Raw genomic sequence first — 15090 nt, 5'->3', positions numbered from 1 at the left:
CGTTTTTGATATATTTGTAGTAAGAAACAAGGAGCAGACTGACTGCAGTTCAGCTAGGCCAAAGTGTAGAAAGCAAATGAGTTATGTTAAGGGTGAAATCTTAGTTCAGACTGAGCTAATTTTGGTTCTCGACGTATTTTTATTTGATAATTAATACTGCTGTAAAATTACTATCGGCTGTTTTAGTTCCTTTTACAACATCCAATTATGTAAGAGTCATATGACATGAATTAATCTCGAAATGATGCAGTGCAGAAAGATTACTGTTTTTAGAATAGAGAAGGAAAATTAATTTTATGCTGCTAATTTAATCTTTTACATATTCTTTATTGTTCTTAAGTTTTTGTAATGTATAAAAATTTCAGTTTTGTGCAATTTTAAACATTATTTAAAAATTAAAATGCTTAATAAGAATATTTTCATCGTTTAAAACATTTTAGTAATTTGAATATACATGTCTACGGCCAATGGTTGCAAAAATGTTTCAGGTAAAGAGTTTTGTAGACACGGTGCAGCATATCATCGTCACTGTGAAACATTCTTAGCACTGTAAATTAACATAACTTTAACATAACATAACAAAATGTCAAATTTATCAAACTGCCGGCTTACTCTATTATGGCATAAAATTGGTGAAAAGCATGAAAATGAGTTAAATATACTTGAACTAAATCTGAAAATTAATTATTATCCGTTTTGTGATTTAACTTGGAAATCTAAATTGTAATAAAGTCATGTTTGTAAAATTTGATAACTAAAACGCAAAACAAGTGTTAAAAATCTATTATTTTTCAAATAAAATATTTTATTCCTTGAAGAAGTTTTCTTCTTCTGAAATTATGGCTTTTTACATTACAAAAGTTTTACATTTAGTTTTTTTAATTGATAAATATATAAAATATAAATTTGCATATATATAAATAAATTTGCATATATATAAATAAAGATTCCGATCTACTTTTATATTTATAATGGAAGCTTATTCGATTGGATTTTTATTGGAATTCGTATTTATATGTGGTCCAAATCAACGAATAGTTTCTTTTCACGATAAACATCTCTGCAATTTCTTCTGCAAATATCAGGTAGATTAGATATGCATAGTTTTGTACCACATTACTAAATACTCTTGATCTTGCAAAAGTAATCTATCAGGACCTGAATAAATAAAAAATAGAAATTCAACCATGAGTTCAAAGATTTCATAACTGAAATTACATGAATAATGTGCTTCTAAGATTTTAATTGCTGTTTCAAATGCACTTGAGTTTATGGTACCGAGACAGAAACATAGGTATAGAGGCTGTTCGCACATTTTTTAGACGATGTATATTGTATTCACAAAACTAAATTACATAAAATTCTTGTGTTTTAAATGTTCTATTTGACATCCCTTATTCTGAACTATCTTTCGACACCGCAATTTCCAGGATAATAATGCCTTTTGAAGTGGCAGAAGAGATATTCTATCCCATTCCTCCCGAACAGCTTTCCAGAGTCCTGTTAGGGTTTTGGAACAACGTTTGGATAATGCAGTTTTTAAAAGTCCGAAAGCACAAAAATCCATAGGTGAGGCATCGAGAGATTTAGTGGGGATATCAGTGAAGGGCATGGCCTTGATACCAGTTTTTTGTTCCATTTCTTTTAGGAAATTTACAGTGGATTTTGATGTGTGACTGCTAGCTTTGTCCTGATGGAGTCTCACAGATGGATGGCACTGTGGGTAAAGCGATGGTATTTCATTCAGAAAAATTGGCGATAAAATATGTTCCTGATAGTATTTGGAGTTAGTCTTGACATTTTTTTCCACTCTCTTTATTTTTAACTTGCCATTATAAGAAAAACCAGCAATAATCATGAATCCCTCAGAAAAACTTTCTTTCGATTCTTTGAACCATGTACTTAAATTTTTCCCCCTTTTATGATAATAAGTGGCTCTTCTTTTGTTATAATCATTTAAATACACCCATGCTTCATCTATTGTGACAATGTTTTTCCATTTTTCTTTGGATAAGTGTTTCTCATATAGAATTCTGCAGCGTGTCCTGCATTGAGCGATATGCTTTGGAAGAAGACGATGCACATTGCGTTTTTTCGCTTTCTTATGATTTAAATCAACGTTTATCATTTTGTTTACAGTGAGCACCGAGCATTTTAATGATTTTGCAACTGTCCTTTGGCTAGGGGGATTTTTTTTAACATTAAACATCGTACCTTTGCAATAGTCGAAGATGTCCGTTTTTTCCTTGGATACTTGTTTGGAATTTTTGTCCTACTTGAGGCTCCAATTTGACGTTTCTTTCCTTTCTTGTTGATGATATTACCTATTGACGCTTTAGATATCACAAAACCATGACTCTCACATCGTTTTTGGATAACGGAGTATGCATATTTCTCTTCGGAAAGAGCGTAAATGTAGCCTTCGAACCACTGCTTTGTTAAATTCGCCATTTTGAATAAAAACAAAACTTTCAAGCCACAGACGATAATTTTGACTTTTACAAACATAGTAGAATTGCAATTACTTCTTTTGCAGCAAACGATTTTTTATTACCGCTTATCAAAATCGTCTAAAAAATGTGCGAACAGCCTCTGTATAATCAAAAATTTAAACACATTAAAACCAAAATCGTGAAATAGAAATACTTACTCTCAGAGTAATGAATTGCTGCCGTTGAATTGCTTATTGGACCTTTATACAATATCCAGAATTTCCCGTCTTCGGGATCGTTGGTAATTTTCGCTATTTCATAAACGTACATTTTCCCGGCCACTCGTTTACTTTTGAACCTGAAAAAGATAAAGCATATTCACTTCATCTATAATTACATTCACAAATAGCATTAAAAATAAATTTGAGTTAAAACTATTTTTTTAAAGATTAAGCTGTTTATTCTTCCTAAATGCTTGGAATTTTCTCGCTAAGGACTTATTTCAGATTGAACTGTAGCGTTCGAAAGAAACAAATAGGATGATAATTTAAAAATGTTATTTTTCTAAAATCTATATCACGAAGGCATTTATAACGTGTAGCTCAAAAATCACCATGAAAAATGAACATAATTTAAATTTTGGTTTTAACCACATACTGCTTTTTATTTTTTCGATGCATGTGCTGCAAAATTGTGATGTCATCAAAAAGAATGATGGAAACTAGAATTCAGGAAGATTAAAATTTTATGTCAACTTTTCCAGCACTACTCATAGTCAAAAACATAGTTCTTATTCCTAATCCCAAAAGATTACTTTTATTTCATATAGACTTGATATTTATTTCATCCTCCCTTCTTTTAGTACGCTATTATTCTTTTAAAAATTTTGCATGTTATTTAGTGTAGGTAGGTCACTTCATAGGTTTGAGAATGCTAAAGTATTTTTCACCTCTCAATTCGTAGCTAACTGCTTTTCCATTTTATGTTATGTTAGCTCTTAAAAGTTTTGACGGAAATTTCCAGTTTGTAATAGCAGTATGAAACCGTTAACAAATCATTCCTCGCTCTCGATATTCTTGATATGTTGATATATTAAAAATGGATACGTTAAATTATGTTCAGAATCGTTAATTAAACTCTATTTATACAAAGTGACACAGTTGAAAATCTTAGCAATTGATTAGTTTTAAAGTGTACACCTTGTTGCTATAGTACACCTTGTTGCTATAGTATCGGTAACCTTGTTGCTATAGTATCGGTAACCTTGTTGCTATAGTATCGGTAACCTTGTTGCTATAGTGTGCCAATATGATTCAAGGTGCCGCATAGTAGGAAACATTTGAAACAATTCGATTCCCACGGCACCGCATGCAGAGATAGGAAATGTAGGACAAAAATACAGATTTAGAGTTTGATTATATATTAATTATGTGTCATTTAAAGATATTTGTTAACATAAAAATAAAAAGCATAAAATATAACTATTCCTTCAATATAAATTAAAAAATTAAAATGTAGACATGGGACAGTTCTGTATCTTCCGTTCTACTGGGGCCAATTGACGAAATTCAAATTGCGTTTTTTATGTCTCGAAAGCGCGACTTAGGATATGTATTAGATTTATATATAGCATTGTTCTAATATAGATATTTTGATCGAAATCGGAATTTTTCTGAAATAACATACCATTTTTTTTTATATATTTCGATTGTACAACTCAAATTATGCCAAACTGCCAAGTTTTGTAAATTCGCAAGATTTAAAAAAATTAGCTTTCAAGATTTTAGCTGCTCAATGTTGATTGAATTTATATATTTATTTGATCTCTTTTTTTATATTTAACTTATTTGATTCTTCCTTTCACATTGCGAAATTTAGGCTCCTTCCAAAAACATTTCGCGCATTTCTTATGATTTATTTTTAAATTTTGTACTTTTAAATAATTTTTATAAATTTTTCGAAAAACAATTTTGTTTACCATACAAAGTTTTACCATCATTTTAATGCAGATGTATTTCTAACAATACCTGCAAAAAATTACAATTTTTTATTAAAAATTTCCGAAGATAAACGTGAATTTATATATTGACGCGTTCTGAAATTTATCATATTTGTTGAAAGCGATAATAACATCAAATGTGATTTTGGCACTTTGTTAAAATTATTTGATAGTAAGAACGATGTGACTTTTTTACTGCTCATGCACAAATTAAACAGAGAAAGGAAAATAGATTGCCATATATTAAGAAATTCGCCAAGGGAATTATTCTTGGCGCAAACTGAAAAAAAAAAAAAAAAAAAAAAAAAAATATGCATCAAGATAAATTTTTGAATTTCTCCATAAATTTCGCATGAAATTTCACAAAATTTAATATTTAGGCCAGACATGAAATATTATTCCAGACATGAAATATTATCTAATTTATATTTAATATTTTTCAGACATGAAAAACTCAATTTGAATTTCGTCAATCGGCCCAGTAGAACGGGAGATATAGAACTGTCCCTTTTTGTTTTGCGTAGAGAGTACATATAGCATTAAATATTATGTATCTTTCACACATATTTATAAAGATAAGGAATAAATGGTATAATATATAAGTATTCCTTTAATAAAGAAAAATTTTAATTTTAATGCGAACCATGTCCCCGTACAGCTCTACTTAATATTGCAATATCAGGGGTAAAACTTTTGACTTTCAATTTGACATATGATGCTAAATATTCAGTTGTTAAACAACTTCTTTGTAGACACAAAATATTTTTATAGGAGAAAAGCTTTATTCACATAGATATGTAGAACCAAACGCCTAAAGCACAGCAAATGCGATTTTCTTCAAACAATTAAATCTCTCCGGCACTAACATCCAACAATTTAAAATAGATTGTTTTATCGTTAGAGTTATCTTCCAGATTTATTTGTATTTCATAAATTTTGCTGTCCATAATTGTGAAGATGTTAATTCAGTAAGTTCCATTTCAAAATTATCAACTTCCATCCACTCAAAAATTGACAAAGCGGATGGAATTATTAATGGATCTATTAAATATGGCTTGATTAAGAAAAATATACGCATACAAGCTTCAAAATCTTTGCATCTTTTGGAAAATTCTCCCTTACATGCTTCAACGTAGGTTTGAAATTCACCTTTGTCTGAGATGGATGTATTTGAGAGAGCTTTACATTTGGGAAGAATTTATAAGGGCTAAAATTCCATAAGTGGGGTTAGTTAGCGCCAAACTACATTGGCCTTCAAAATTTGGCGATTTTTTTAGGTGGCAATGAAAGCACTAAAATGTGATTTTTAAACTTCAACAGAATAGTAACGTTTAAGTTTTGCAGTAGTGAAAAGCCGTTATTTTATGTAAATAGAATAATAAAATGAGATGATAAAATACTAGATTAGTAACACAAAGTCCAACAGCTTTGCAAGTAAAAGCATAGTCCTATATATATATGTAATTCATCATAAAATAATAGAATGAACAATTCTTGTAAATAATTATTAAGTAAATAAATGTATTATGTTACCGTGAAAGACCGAAATTGGAGAATGTCGACTTTCACCGGAGAATGTCAACATTCACCAAATACTTCGGTAAAAGATTGAATATTTCTTTACATTCCTGTACATTCGGACCCTCACCGGTGTATGTCGATAATCACAGATATGCTCTGGTGTAGGTCGAAAATAGAGGAGTATATGTACACGCTGCCATTCCAAAAGGAAGTGTTCCACAAATAAATGCAGTTGTAAAAGCAAGGGCCTCTTATTCAATTCAAAGTGTGATAATAGTTTAAGTTGTTGCAATAAATAAGATTTGAATCGCATAATTTGGTAAGTTTATAACTTCTATTATTTTCCTTTCTCATTTTGAATGTACTGTGTGTTTTAAGTTCTTATATTCTTAAGTTTTTATTCTGAGTCTCAAGTGCGTTTTTTCTCGAATGAATTACGGAGAAGGAAATATAATATTCTTATATGTTCAACATTCCCCATTAGTACATGGTGAATGTCGACATTCACCGGTGTAAGTCAGAAATTAGAGTATTTGGAAAATATTTCGGACATAACCAAGCGACTATGTGAATGTTGCCATTCACGGTGAAAGTCGACATTCTCCAGATTTCGGTGTTTCACCGTAACATATACACTTATCAGATCAGAGCACTCCGAAGTCAGTTTTAAACGTAAACAGAATAGCAAATTATGCGTATTCAGCATCATAAACTAACTAAAATATTCAAGTTACTATCGTCGTGGAATACAACACACTAAGCAACTTTCGTTCAAAGCTTTAAATATTCCACATCTTTCGATTGCCACATGCAAGAAACAAAACTAAAAAAAAAAAATAATTAAATAAAATTAAATGAAAACATTCATAAATTATAAACTTCATGTCATATGAAATCCAACATTCTCCCACCAACAACAGCCTAACCTTCTGCAAATATTTATATAAATATAATATTTAACTTATATATAACAATAATATTAAACAGTAAAACTTTTAAAAACAAACACAGTATTTCAAAATTAAAATTAAAAAAAAAAAATCTGGCTACACTAAATTCGTGCTCTTATAGTTACCGAAATAAAGCTCTAGGTTTGCCACAAGAAAACATACTATAGCAGGAAACCACAACCAAATTAAAATCGCGCCAAGTAAAAAACTCTTGTCAAGCTTGGCGCTCAAACCGATTATGGAATTTTAACTTTTATCACGCGAAAATATATTTAATTTTGTAGCAAAGCCTTTCCAACATTCAAAAGGTTCAAGTCACTGTTTGGGCCCTTTCCTTGCAATCCTTAGTTCATTGATATTTAGCTATATCAGTTAAAAACATTAATTTGCATTACCATTCTTTTTTGTTCAATTCGGGAAAATGTTCATTCTTCTCCTTAAGAAAAACTTCAATGTGTTCCATGCATGATACAAACTTATTCAAGACATTACCTCAACTAAACCAATGAATATGGCTGTATTAAAGGAGATCCACATATTCGCTTTCCATTTCTTCTAAAAAAGATTTAAATTTCCTGGATACCAATGAAAAACGAGACTCTATGAATTAAGTGTTTTAGCAACAGTGTTTAAATACGTAGATTTTAACAGAGCTTTAATCTAAAATACTGAACATCATAATTTTTCTTTCGAATTAAAGATGCAAAAAATAGCATAAAATTACACTCATATCCAAATTTACTTCTACGTATCCCTATATAATGATATTCCGTGAAATATCCAATTGATGAAAAGCATTTTTCTCCGAACTTCATGGTATTATCTAAATAAAAGTTACCAACGAGTTTCTGACATGCAAATCAATACATTACATCATCAAACGATGAAATAATCACTTTGTGCAAAAATGAATATTTGAGTTAAATTTTGTAATACATAGTTTCACTTCATTGTGTAAGGGGTTAAAATTCCATAATCGGGGTAATCGCTAAGCTTGGCGAGAGTTTTTTATTTGATGCCATTTTGATTTGGTTGTGGTTTCCGACTGTATGTTTTCTTATGGCAAACCTTGAGCTTTATTTCGGTAATTGTAACAGCGCAAATTTAGTGTAGCCAGATGATTTTTTTAAAACTTTAATTTTGAAATACTGGGTTTGTTTTTAAAAGTTTTACTGTTTAATATTATATTTATATAAATATTTGCAGAAGGTTAAGCTGTTGTTAGTGGGAGAATGTTGGATTTTTTATGACGTGAAGTTTATAATTTATGAAGGTTTTCATTTAATTTTATTTAGTTAATTTTTTTTTTTTTTTTAGTTTTGTTTCTTGCATGTGGCAATCGAAATATGTGGAATATTGAAGCTTTGAACGATAAGCTTTGAATGAAAGTTGTTTAGTATGTTGAATTCTACGACGATAGTAACTTGAATATTTTAATTAGTTTACGATGTTGAATACGCATAATTTGCTATTCTGTTTAGGTTTAAAACTCACTTCTGATCTGATAAGTGTGTATATTTATTTACTCAATAATTATTTCTTTGTTTTAATCATCCAGTATTTTATCATCTCATTTTACTATTCTCTTGACATAAAATATTTTGATTTGGATGATTTTTTACGTGGTAAAATTATCGGCCGTCTGGAATGTGGGCGTACCCAACTGGAAGTATCAGACGAACTTAGAATTGCCCAGAGTATCATCTCCAGGCTTTGGCAACGATTCCAAGATGATGGTAATGTGAGTAGACGTTACAGCACAGGTCGCCCCAGAGTTACAACGCCGAATGAGGACCGGTATTTGGCAGTTACTGCCAAAAGAAACAGGCGGAGCACGGCCTCAGATCTGTCTCGTCAGCTCTCTTCAGCCACTGGTACGACAATTTCAAGGCAGACTGTGTACAGACGCTTAGGGCAGATTGGTCTATATGCTCGTAGACCTGTCAGATGCGTTCCACTTACTGCAACTCACTGTCGCCTGCGGTTAGCGTGGAGTAGAGAGCATGCATTGTGGACACTGCAACAGTGGGCTTGTGTGATGTTTTCCGACAAGGCTCCAGGTACCTGTTACCACCAAGAAAAAATCATTGAACGACACCGTTACGGTGGTGCAGGAGTGCTCGTTTCGTGTGGAATTATTCTGGGTTTCAGAACTGACCTCCATGTTCAAATTGGAACCATGACAAGCCAAATCTATCGGGACGTCATTCTTGAACAACATGTACGTTTGTTTCGGGGCGCCATGGGCGCACAATTTGTGTTTATGGATGACAACGCCCGTCCTCACCGTGCAAACATCGTAAGCGAATGCCTTCAATCGCAGGATATCACCCGTATGGACTGGCCAGCATTCTCACCGGACTTGAATCCAGTACAGCACGTGTGGAACATGCCTGGCCGACGAGTTGCAGCCCGTCAACCTTCTCCTACAGTCTACCGGAACTTCGGAGAGCATTGCTTTTTAAGTGCTGCAATATCCCCCAAGATCAGATCGATAATTTGATACTCAGCATGCCTAGGCGTTATACGGACTGTATTGCATCGTCTGGGAGACATACAATGTATTAACAATCATACCAACCATGTAATATTGGTTTTTTGTAAATAGGTTTTTTTTTTTTTTTTTTTTTTTTGTAATTTGCTCCAGGGAGAAAAAATCGCTAATTTTTTTAATAATATCAAACATATAGAATCTTTTTTTTATCTTTACCTTTTGTTTAATAAATAAGCTTTACAAACAAGTCAAATTTGTTTTGCTTCTAACTCTTCCTTTGCCTGATTTTGCATTATCCTTAATTTATGGACATGAGTGTATTATTTGAAAGAATCTGTAAAGTGGCTAGTCACCGGTTGGGTGCTACTTTGGTAGACGGTTGCACGGATTTTTGGCGATTTACGTTGGCCGAATTCTTGGCGCGATTTTTACAAACGTCAGCCATCTTGAAAAACGCTGTTTTTACGCATAGTAAAGTATTCGAAACTTAAAAAATAAATAAATAAATATCGTTAAAAGTAATGGATTAATTTTTTGTTGAAAATGTCATTTTTTAAGATGGCAGGCAAGTGTAAATAAATACATTTACTATGAGTATAAAATACTAAAGTAAGGTTATTATTACTTTCATATAGCAAAGAAGAGAATAAAAACACCTCTATAAAAACATTGGGCCAACGTTTAATTACATTAAAATATTACTGAAATTGAATATCGAATTAAAAACCATCATACCAACATTTAAAAGAATTAGAATATTATTAAATTCAAATACTTTAAAATACGTTATATAGAATATAATTAACATTAAAACATATGGACAATAATTATCTCAGCAATTTCTGAAAATAGTGTATTAAATTTTTTAACAAAAATTGAAGTATACAATTATAAAATAAAAGAAAAATATGTACTTACATTTTTTTGAGTGTTTAGCCTGTTGTTTATTGATAAGTCCCACAATAAAAAATCAGAATCATAATTTAGATAACATCTTTGAAGGAATTCGAAGATATAAATTAAATTTTAAAACGGCGCGGAAATGCACAAATTGTCAGTAACCAATGAGGGAGCTGATTACAGCTCGTTAATGCACAAATATTCTATAACCAAACAGAGAGCTTATTACATCACGGCTAGAATTAAAATTATTTAAAAATCATACATAATAAAATCATTTTTAAAAAAATGCAAAATTAAATTGTATTTTAATATTTAAGAGCCATAAATAATGTTTAAAACATTAGATTAAATTTATACATATTAAAACGAATTACTTTTAAAGTAAGGTGACGTCATTGATTACATCATCCACAACATAAAATTTCATAAAATATGATAAACAATAAAATTTTTATTTCAAATAAAAATGCAAAATTAAATTGATTTTTAATATTTAAAAGCCATAAATAATATTTTAAACGCGGAATTTATGCACAATAAAACGCACTATTTTTTAAATAAAATGACAACAAAGTATCGGTTACCATAAATAACTTATCCAGCAATGGGTTTACCATAAGTTGTATTACTCGCGAAAGGAAAATCGCCAAAAAATCGCCAAAATCCGTGCAACCGTCTACCAAAGTAGCACCATCGGTTGTTTGGAAGTGGGACAGATAATCCAGCCATTGTTTTAAGACAGGCAATCTCTATGCTATAGAAACAATGTCAGAATTCTGAAATTGTTGCACATAGGCCTGCAAAGGTCGTAAAAGAATAACAGCTGCTTCACAAGATCGATATCTAGCAATAACTGCCTGTCATAAAATGAAACTCTTTATTAGTACATTAAAAACAATCAATGATTTTATCTGACTCAGTTCTCTGTTTAGGCTAAGTTTTACTTGGGGAATATCTGTCTTATTAGCATATCTGATGATATAGAGTTTTGCATTGGGAATACCTCCAAGGGAAAAATTAAATTTAGGCCTGATAAGAGTGATCAAAATTCAATACACATATTTCTCTTTTGATGTTTATTAAATATGGTAATAATGCATAATTAACGTAGTAAACAATTAATAAACTAATAGTCAATTACTGTATAAATATCTTTATTCTGTGCCTTTGCGGTAGTTTTATACATTATTTGAAATAGCCTATTTAAATAAAACATACTTAAGCGGACTCATACACTTTAAAACCCATAAGATGTCCCAATAGGTGACTGTTGCGAGAATTGGGATAACTTATTTATTTTAAAAGCAATTACTACCAACGTTTTACAGATGACTACATAATATAACTACTTTCTGAAATAGTAATCAGAAAGTTTGTGTTGCCACAAATATTCTTATAATTTAATCCGCTTTTTAACAAAAGGTTCCGTCATGTTTCCACCTTGCACGCGCACTTTAAAACATTCTGTTGCATAACTTAATTCCATATTTAATATATAGCTTTTATAACATTTGGAAACTACCGTGAACCAAAAATTTTAAGAATTTCATGTTAAATTTTTATTTTATTTTTAGTTGAGTTTATAAAATGTATTTTATTAAAAAAATCTGTAATGCTTTCGTCCATAAAATATTTTAATAATAAAATATTCATCAGATTGTTGGTTCAGTTAGAAAATAGTGCCCATATAAATAATTCTATCAAATTTCAAATATGTACCATCAGCCATTTTTAAAATATCATGCGCGCAAGGTGGAAACACGGCGAAATATTTTGTCACAAAGAGGATTAAATTACAAAAATATTTGTGGCAACACAAACTTTCTGGTTACTAGTTTCCAAAACAGCTATATTATGTAGTCAGCTGTAAAAAGTTGGAAGTAATTGCTTTTAAAATAAATAAAATATCTCAATTCTTGCAACAGTCACATATTCGAAGATCATGAGGGGTTTAAGGTGTATGAGTCCTCTTAAAGAATTGACATTTTTGACTTGTGGTGAAAAGGTAGGAATGGATCAGTAAACATCAAGATCCACAGCGTTGTAAACATCGGACGATTTAAATTTATAAAATAAATAAGCATATAAATAAGTATATAAATAAGCAGTTAAGTTAAATTGTTTAATTCAGTTATTAAAATTATCGTCTACTTATAATATGGTACTGACTGTTTTGCCGTATAAAACATTCAGAAGCCATTTCTTAAAATAACATTAAACATTTTTATTTGACGGCTTAATATTAGCAGTGTTGGAGAATATTGTTAAAATAAATTCTCACTTATATTTATCGTCAGCAGCTTCCGCAATTTCCATTATCTCATATGCTGTGATATTTGCAGGAACTCTAAGTGACAAGGTGTAGATGATGTCCTTTTCGTCTCCAACATACAATGAATATTGCACTCTCATTTTGGGTCCCAGTTTATTCTCAATGTCAGTCACTTGGCCTGTTGAATGTTAAAAAATATTGCAATCATATGGGCACATATATTTACTGACATGACAATGCAAATGTTCCTGGTTTTTGACGACAGCATATTTTTTAATTATCAGTGCATATTTTCGGCACCTTGCCAAATTCATGAAACTTAAACATCTTTACACTGAAAACAAACCACGGTACTTTTCCGTTTTGCCGGCATAGGACATAAAGTCACCAACAATTGTACAACTGATGCCAAACGGTATATCCTCGCTGGTAACCTTTTACGCCTCATTTTCAAAACAAGTCGTAGCCATTTCTTATCAGATTGATTGTTTCTTTCTATACTGACATACAATTACATAGAATGTTTACCAGATAGTTTCATTTTTATGCCCGCCGTCATTAAGTCAATTAGGATGCAATCACACCGCTCACCCGAAGGCGAAATATAGAAAAGTCAAGGGTTAAATTCACCAGTTCTAATGAGAATGCACTAGCGAAGTAAGGCACTGCGGTTTTACATAATTTCTGAGTAAGCTATTCGTACGAATTGACATAATTCTTGCATTTAAACTTGTATTCCGAATTCAGATTTAGCTTGAAATTAATGTAGATAATTATTGAGAGAATTAGATTTTTGTAGCGTAGTTTACGTGAGATGAGATCACGTGGGATCACGTGATATGAACCGGCGAATCAGGAAGTTGAACCATGAAAGCATTGTAAATTCTTAATTTAATGTCTTTTTACAAATTTATTGTCTTTATTTATTGGCTTTTTACAAAATTTTAAACGATATTAAAATGTTTATACCTTCAAAAGAAAAAAATCTCAGAACTAACATTTGTTAACATATTTTATGTGTATACTGTATGTTGTCGCCAATAAAGTCTGCTTGGCGAGATTTGCGTCGGCGAAACGGAAAAGTACCCAAACCACTCTAACGATCTAGCTCTATGGTAAAAATCAAGTTTTATTTAAAAATAATAAACTTTTTACATGCGTCTCTCTTTGCGAGTAGAGTATAAAATTTTAGAAAATAATTTAAATAAGCATTAAGATAATAATACAATGCATAAAACACAAGTTAAAAAACCTGAAAATGTATTTAGATGGAAAAGATGAGATTTTTGTTTTCAGTATGATTCCGATGATATGCATAATGCACCTGCCGATTTGTCTAATTATATCTACATATATTCATGCATATATTTAATAAATTTACAAACACACATAAAGGATGTTTCTGAAAGGAGGAACAAATTCTTACTTGCAATTAAAGTGTTACTTCTCATAAAAATTTTTAAAATTATAAAACTTAAAAAAAAGACTTCTTTGATTTTAAAAATGATTATGAGCTAAAGTATCAAAACAATTTGAGAATATATATCGTCTATCGTCAAATGCGCCCAAGCTGACATATCTGATTTCAACAGAATAAATGTATTGATGTTTCGAGAGAATTTTCTTCATTGTCAATTTAGAATGCTCATTACTAAACAGATAATGCTTACAATCATTGCGCAGGAGCAAGCTTTTTCACAATACATCTAGATATAAATTTAGCAGTTTCTTCTATTCTCTGTCAGTTATGAGACTATACGTCTTTGCTCATAGGCAAGAGTCTCTGAGAATTCATCTTTCATGTTCCTCAGTCATTTTTTTCTTAGAGGAATATGGAAACCGGTTCTTAAAGAAATTAGGTAAATCAAAATAATCTTTATTTTTTACCACTTCTTCATATATATCATCTGTTTTAATTTCATAGCATAACGAATATGTCAGTAAAGAGTAATTTTGCATTTTTTTTCTATGTGAAATCAAAATGAAAGTCATAAATAAGGATTTAACTAACATCTAATACGCGCATCCGATATCTGTAGGTCGATCTAACTCTTAAGTGCTGTTTTCTTCATGTTTATGCTGAAAAATCATCACTAAATATCGTAATCGTAATCATCACTAAATTAAAACTAATTATTATTATAATCATCACTAAAACTTAAAACATTAACAGAAATATTGTTCATTCTTTCAAATTTTTCAATTTGAATGAAAAGGACGATTTTTAAAAAACACGTTTTTCATTACATATTACAAAGAAAGAGAACAGATCGCACATAAATCTTTTGCTTCACGTGATTGCGTGTGACGTCATTGTACATCGAACATTTTTCGTTAATGTCAGCATTTTAAATAACTAGCGGCTGTTGGCAACGTTTTTATTTCAAGTTACGATAATTGAGACGACATATTATTGTCACGTTAATTCTTTTATTAAGATAAAGTTATGTTGCATTAAATTAAAGTCATGCGTGATCTGAAATGCTTTTGTTTCCCGGTTTGGTAACAAAAAATCACAA

The 15090-nt window shown here is 30.8% G+C and overlaps 1 protein-coding gene across 1 annotated transcript in view; it reads right to left on the bottom strand.

The window, feature by feature from the left end:
* Positions 1-784: 784 nt before the first annotated feature.
* Positions 785-15090, bottom strand: part of LOC146995294 (uncharacterized protein CG3556-like) — a 91902-nt gene continuing 77596 nt past the window's right edge. Inside the window, exons 9-11 of the mRNA XM_085823177.1 lie at positions 12581-12749; positions 2651-2790; positions 785-1158 (exon numbers count right to left, since the gene is read on the bottom strand). Of these exons, the coding sequence (XP_085679303.1) occupies positions 1091-1158; positions 2651-2790; positions 12581-12749 (377 nt within the window). The 3' untranslated portion in view covers positions 785-1090. The remainder of the gene's footprint in view (positions 1159-2650; positions 2791-12580; positions 12750-15090) is intronic.

Source organism: Stegodyphus dumicola, chromosome 9 (assembly GCF_044657685.1).
Source record: "Stegodyphus dumicola isolate Sdum_Otavi_A_Nest chromosome 9, ASM4465768v1".
Taxonomy (NCBI): domain Eukaryota; kingdom Metazoa; phylum Arthropoda; class Arachnida; order Araneae; family Eresidae; genus Stegodyphus; species Stegodyphus dumicola.
This window is presented reverse-complemented; position numbering and strand designations above follow the sequence as displayed.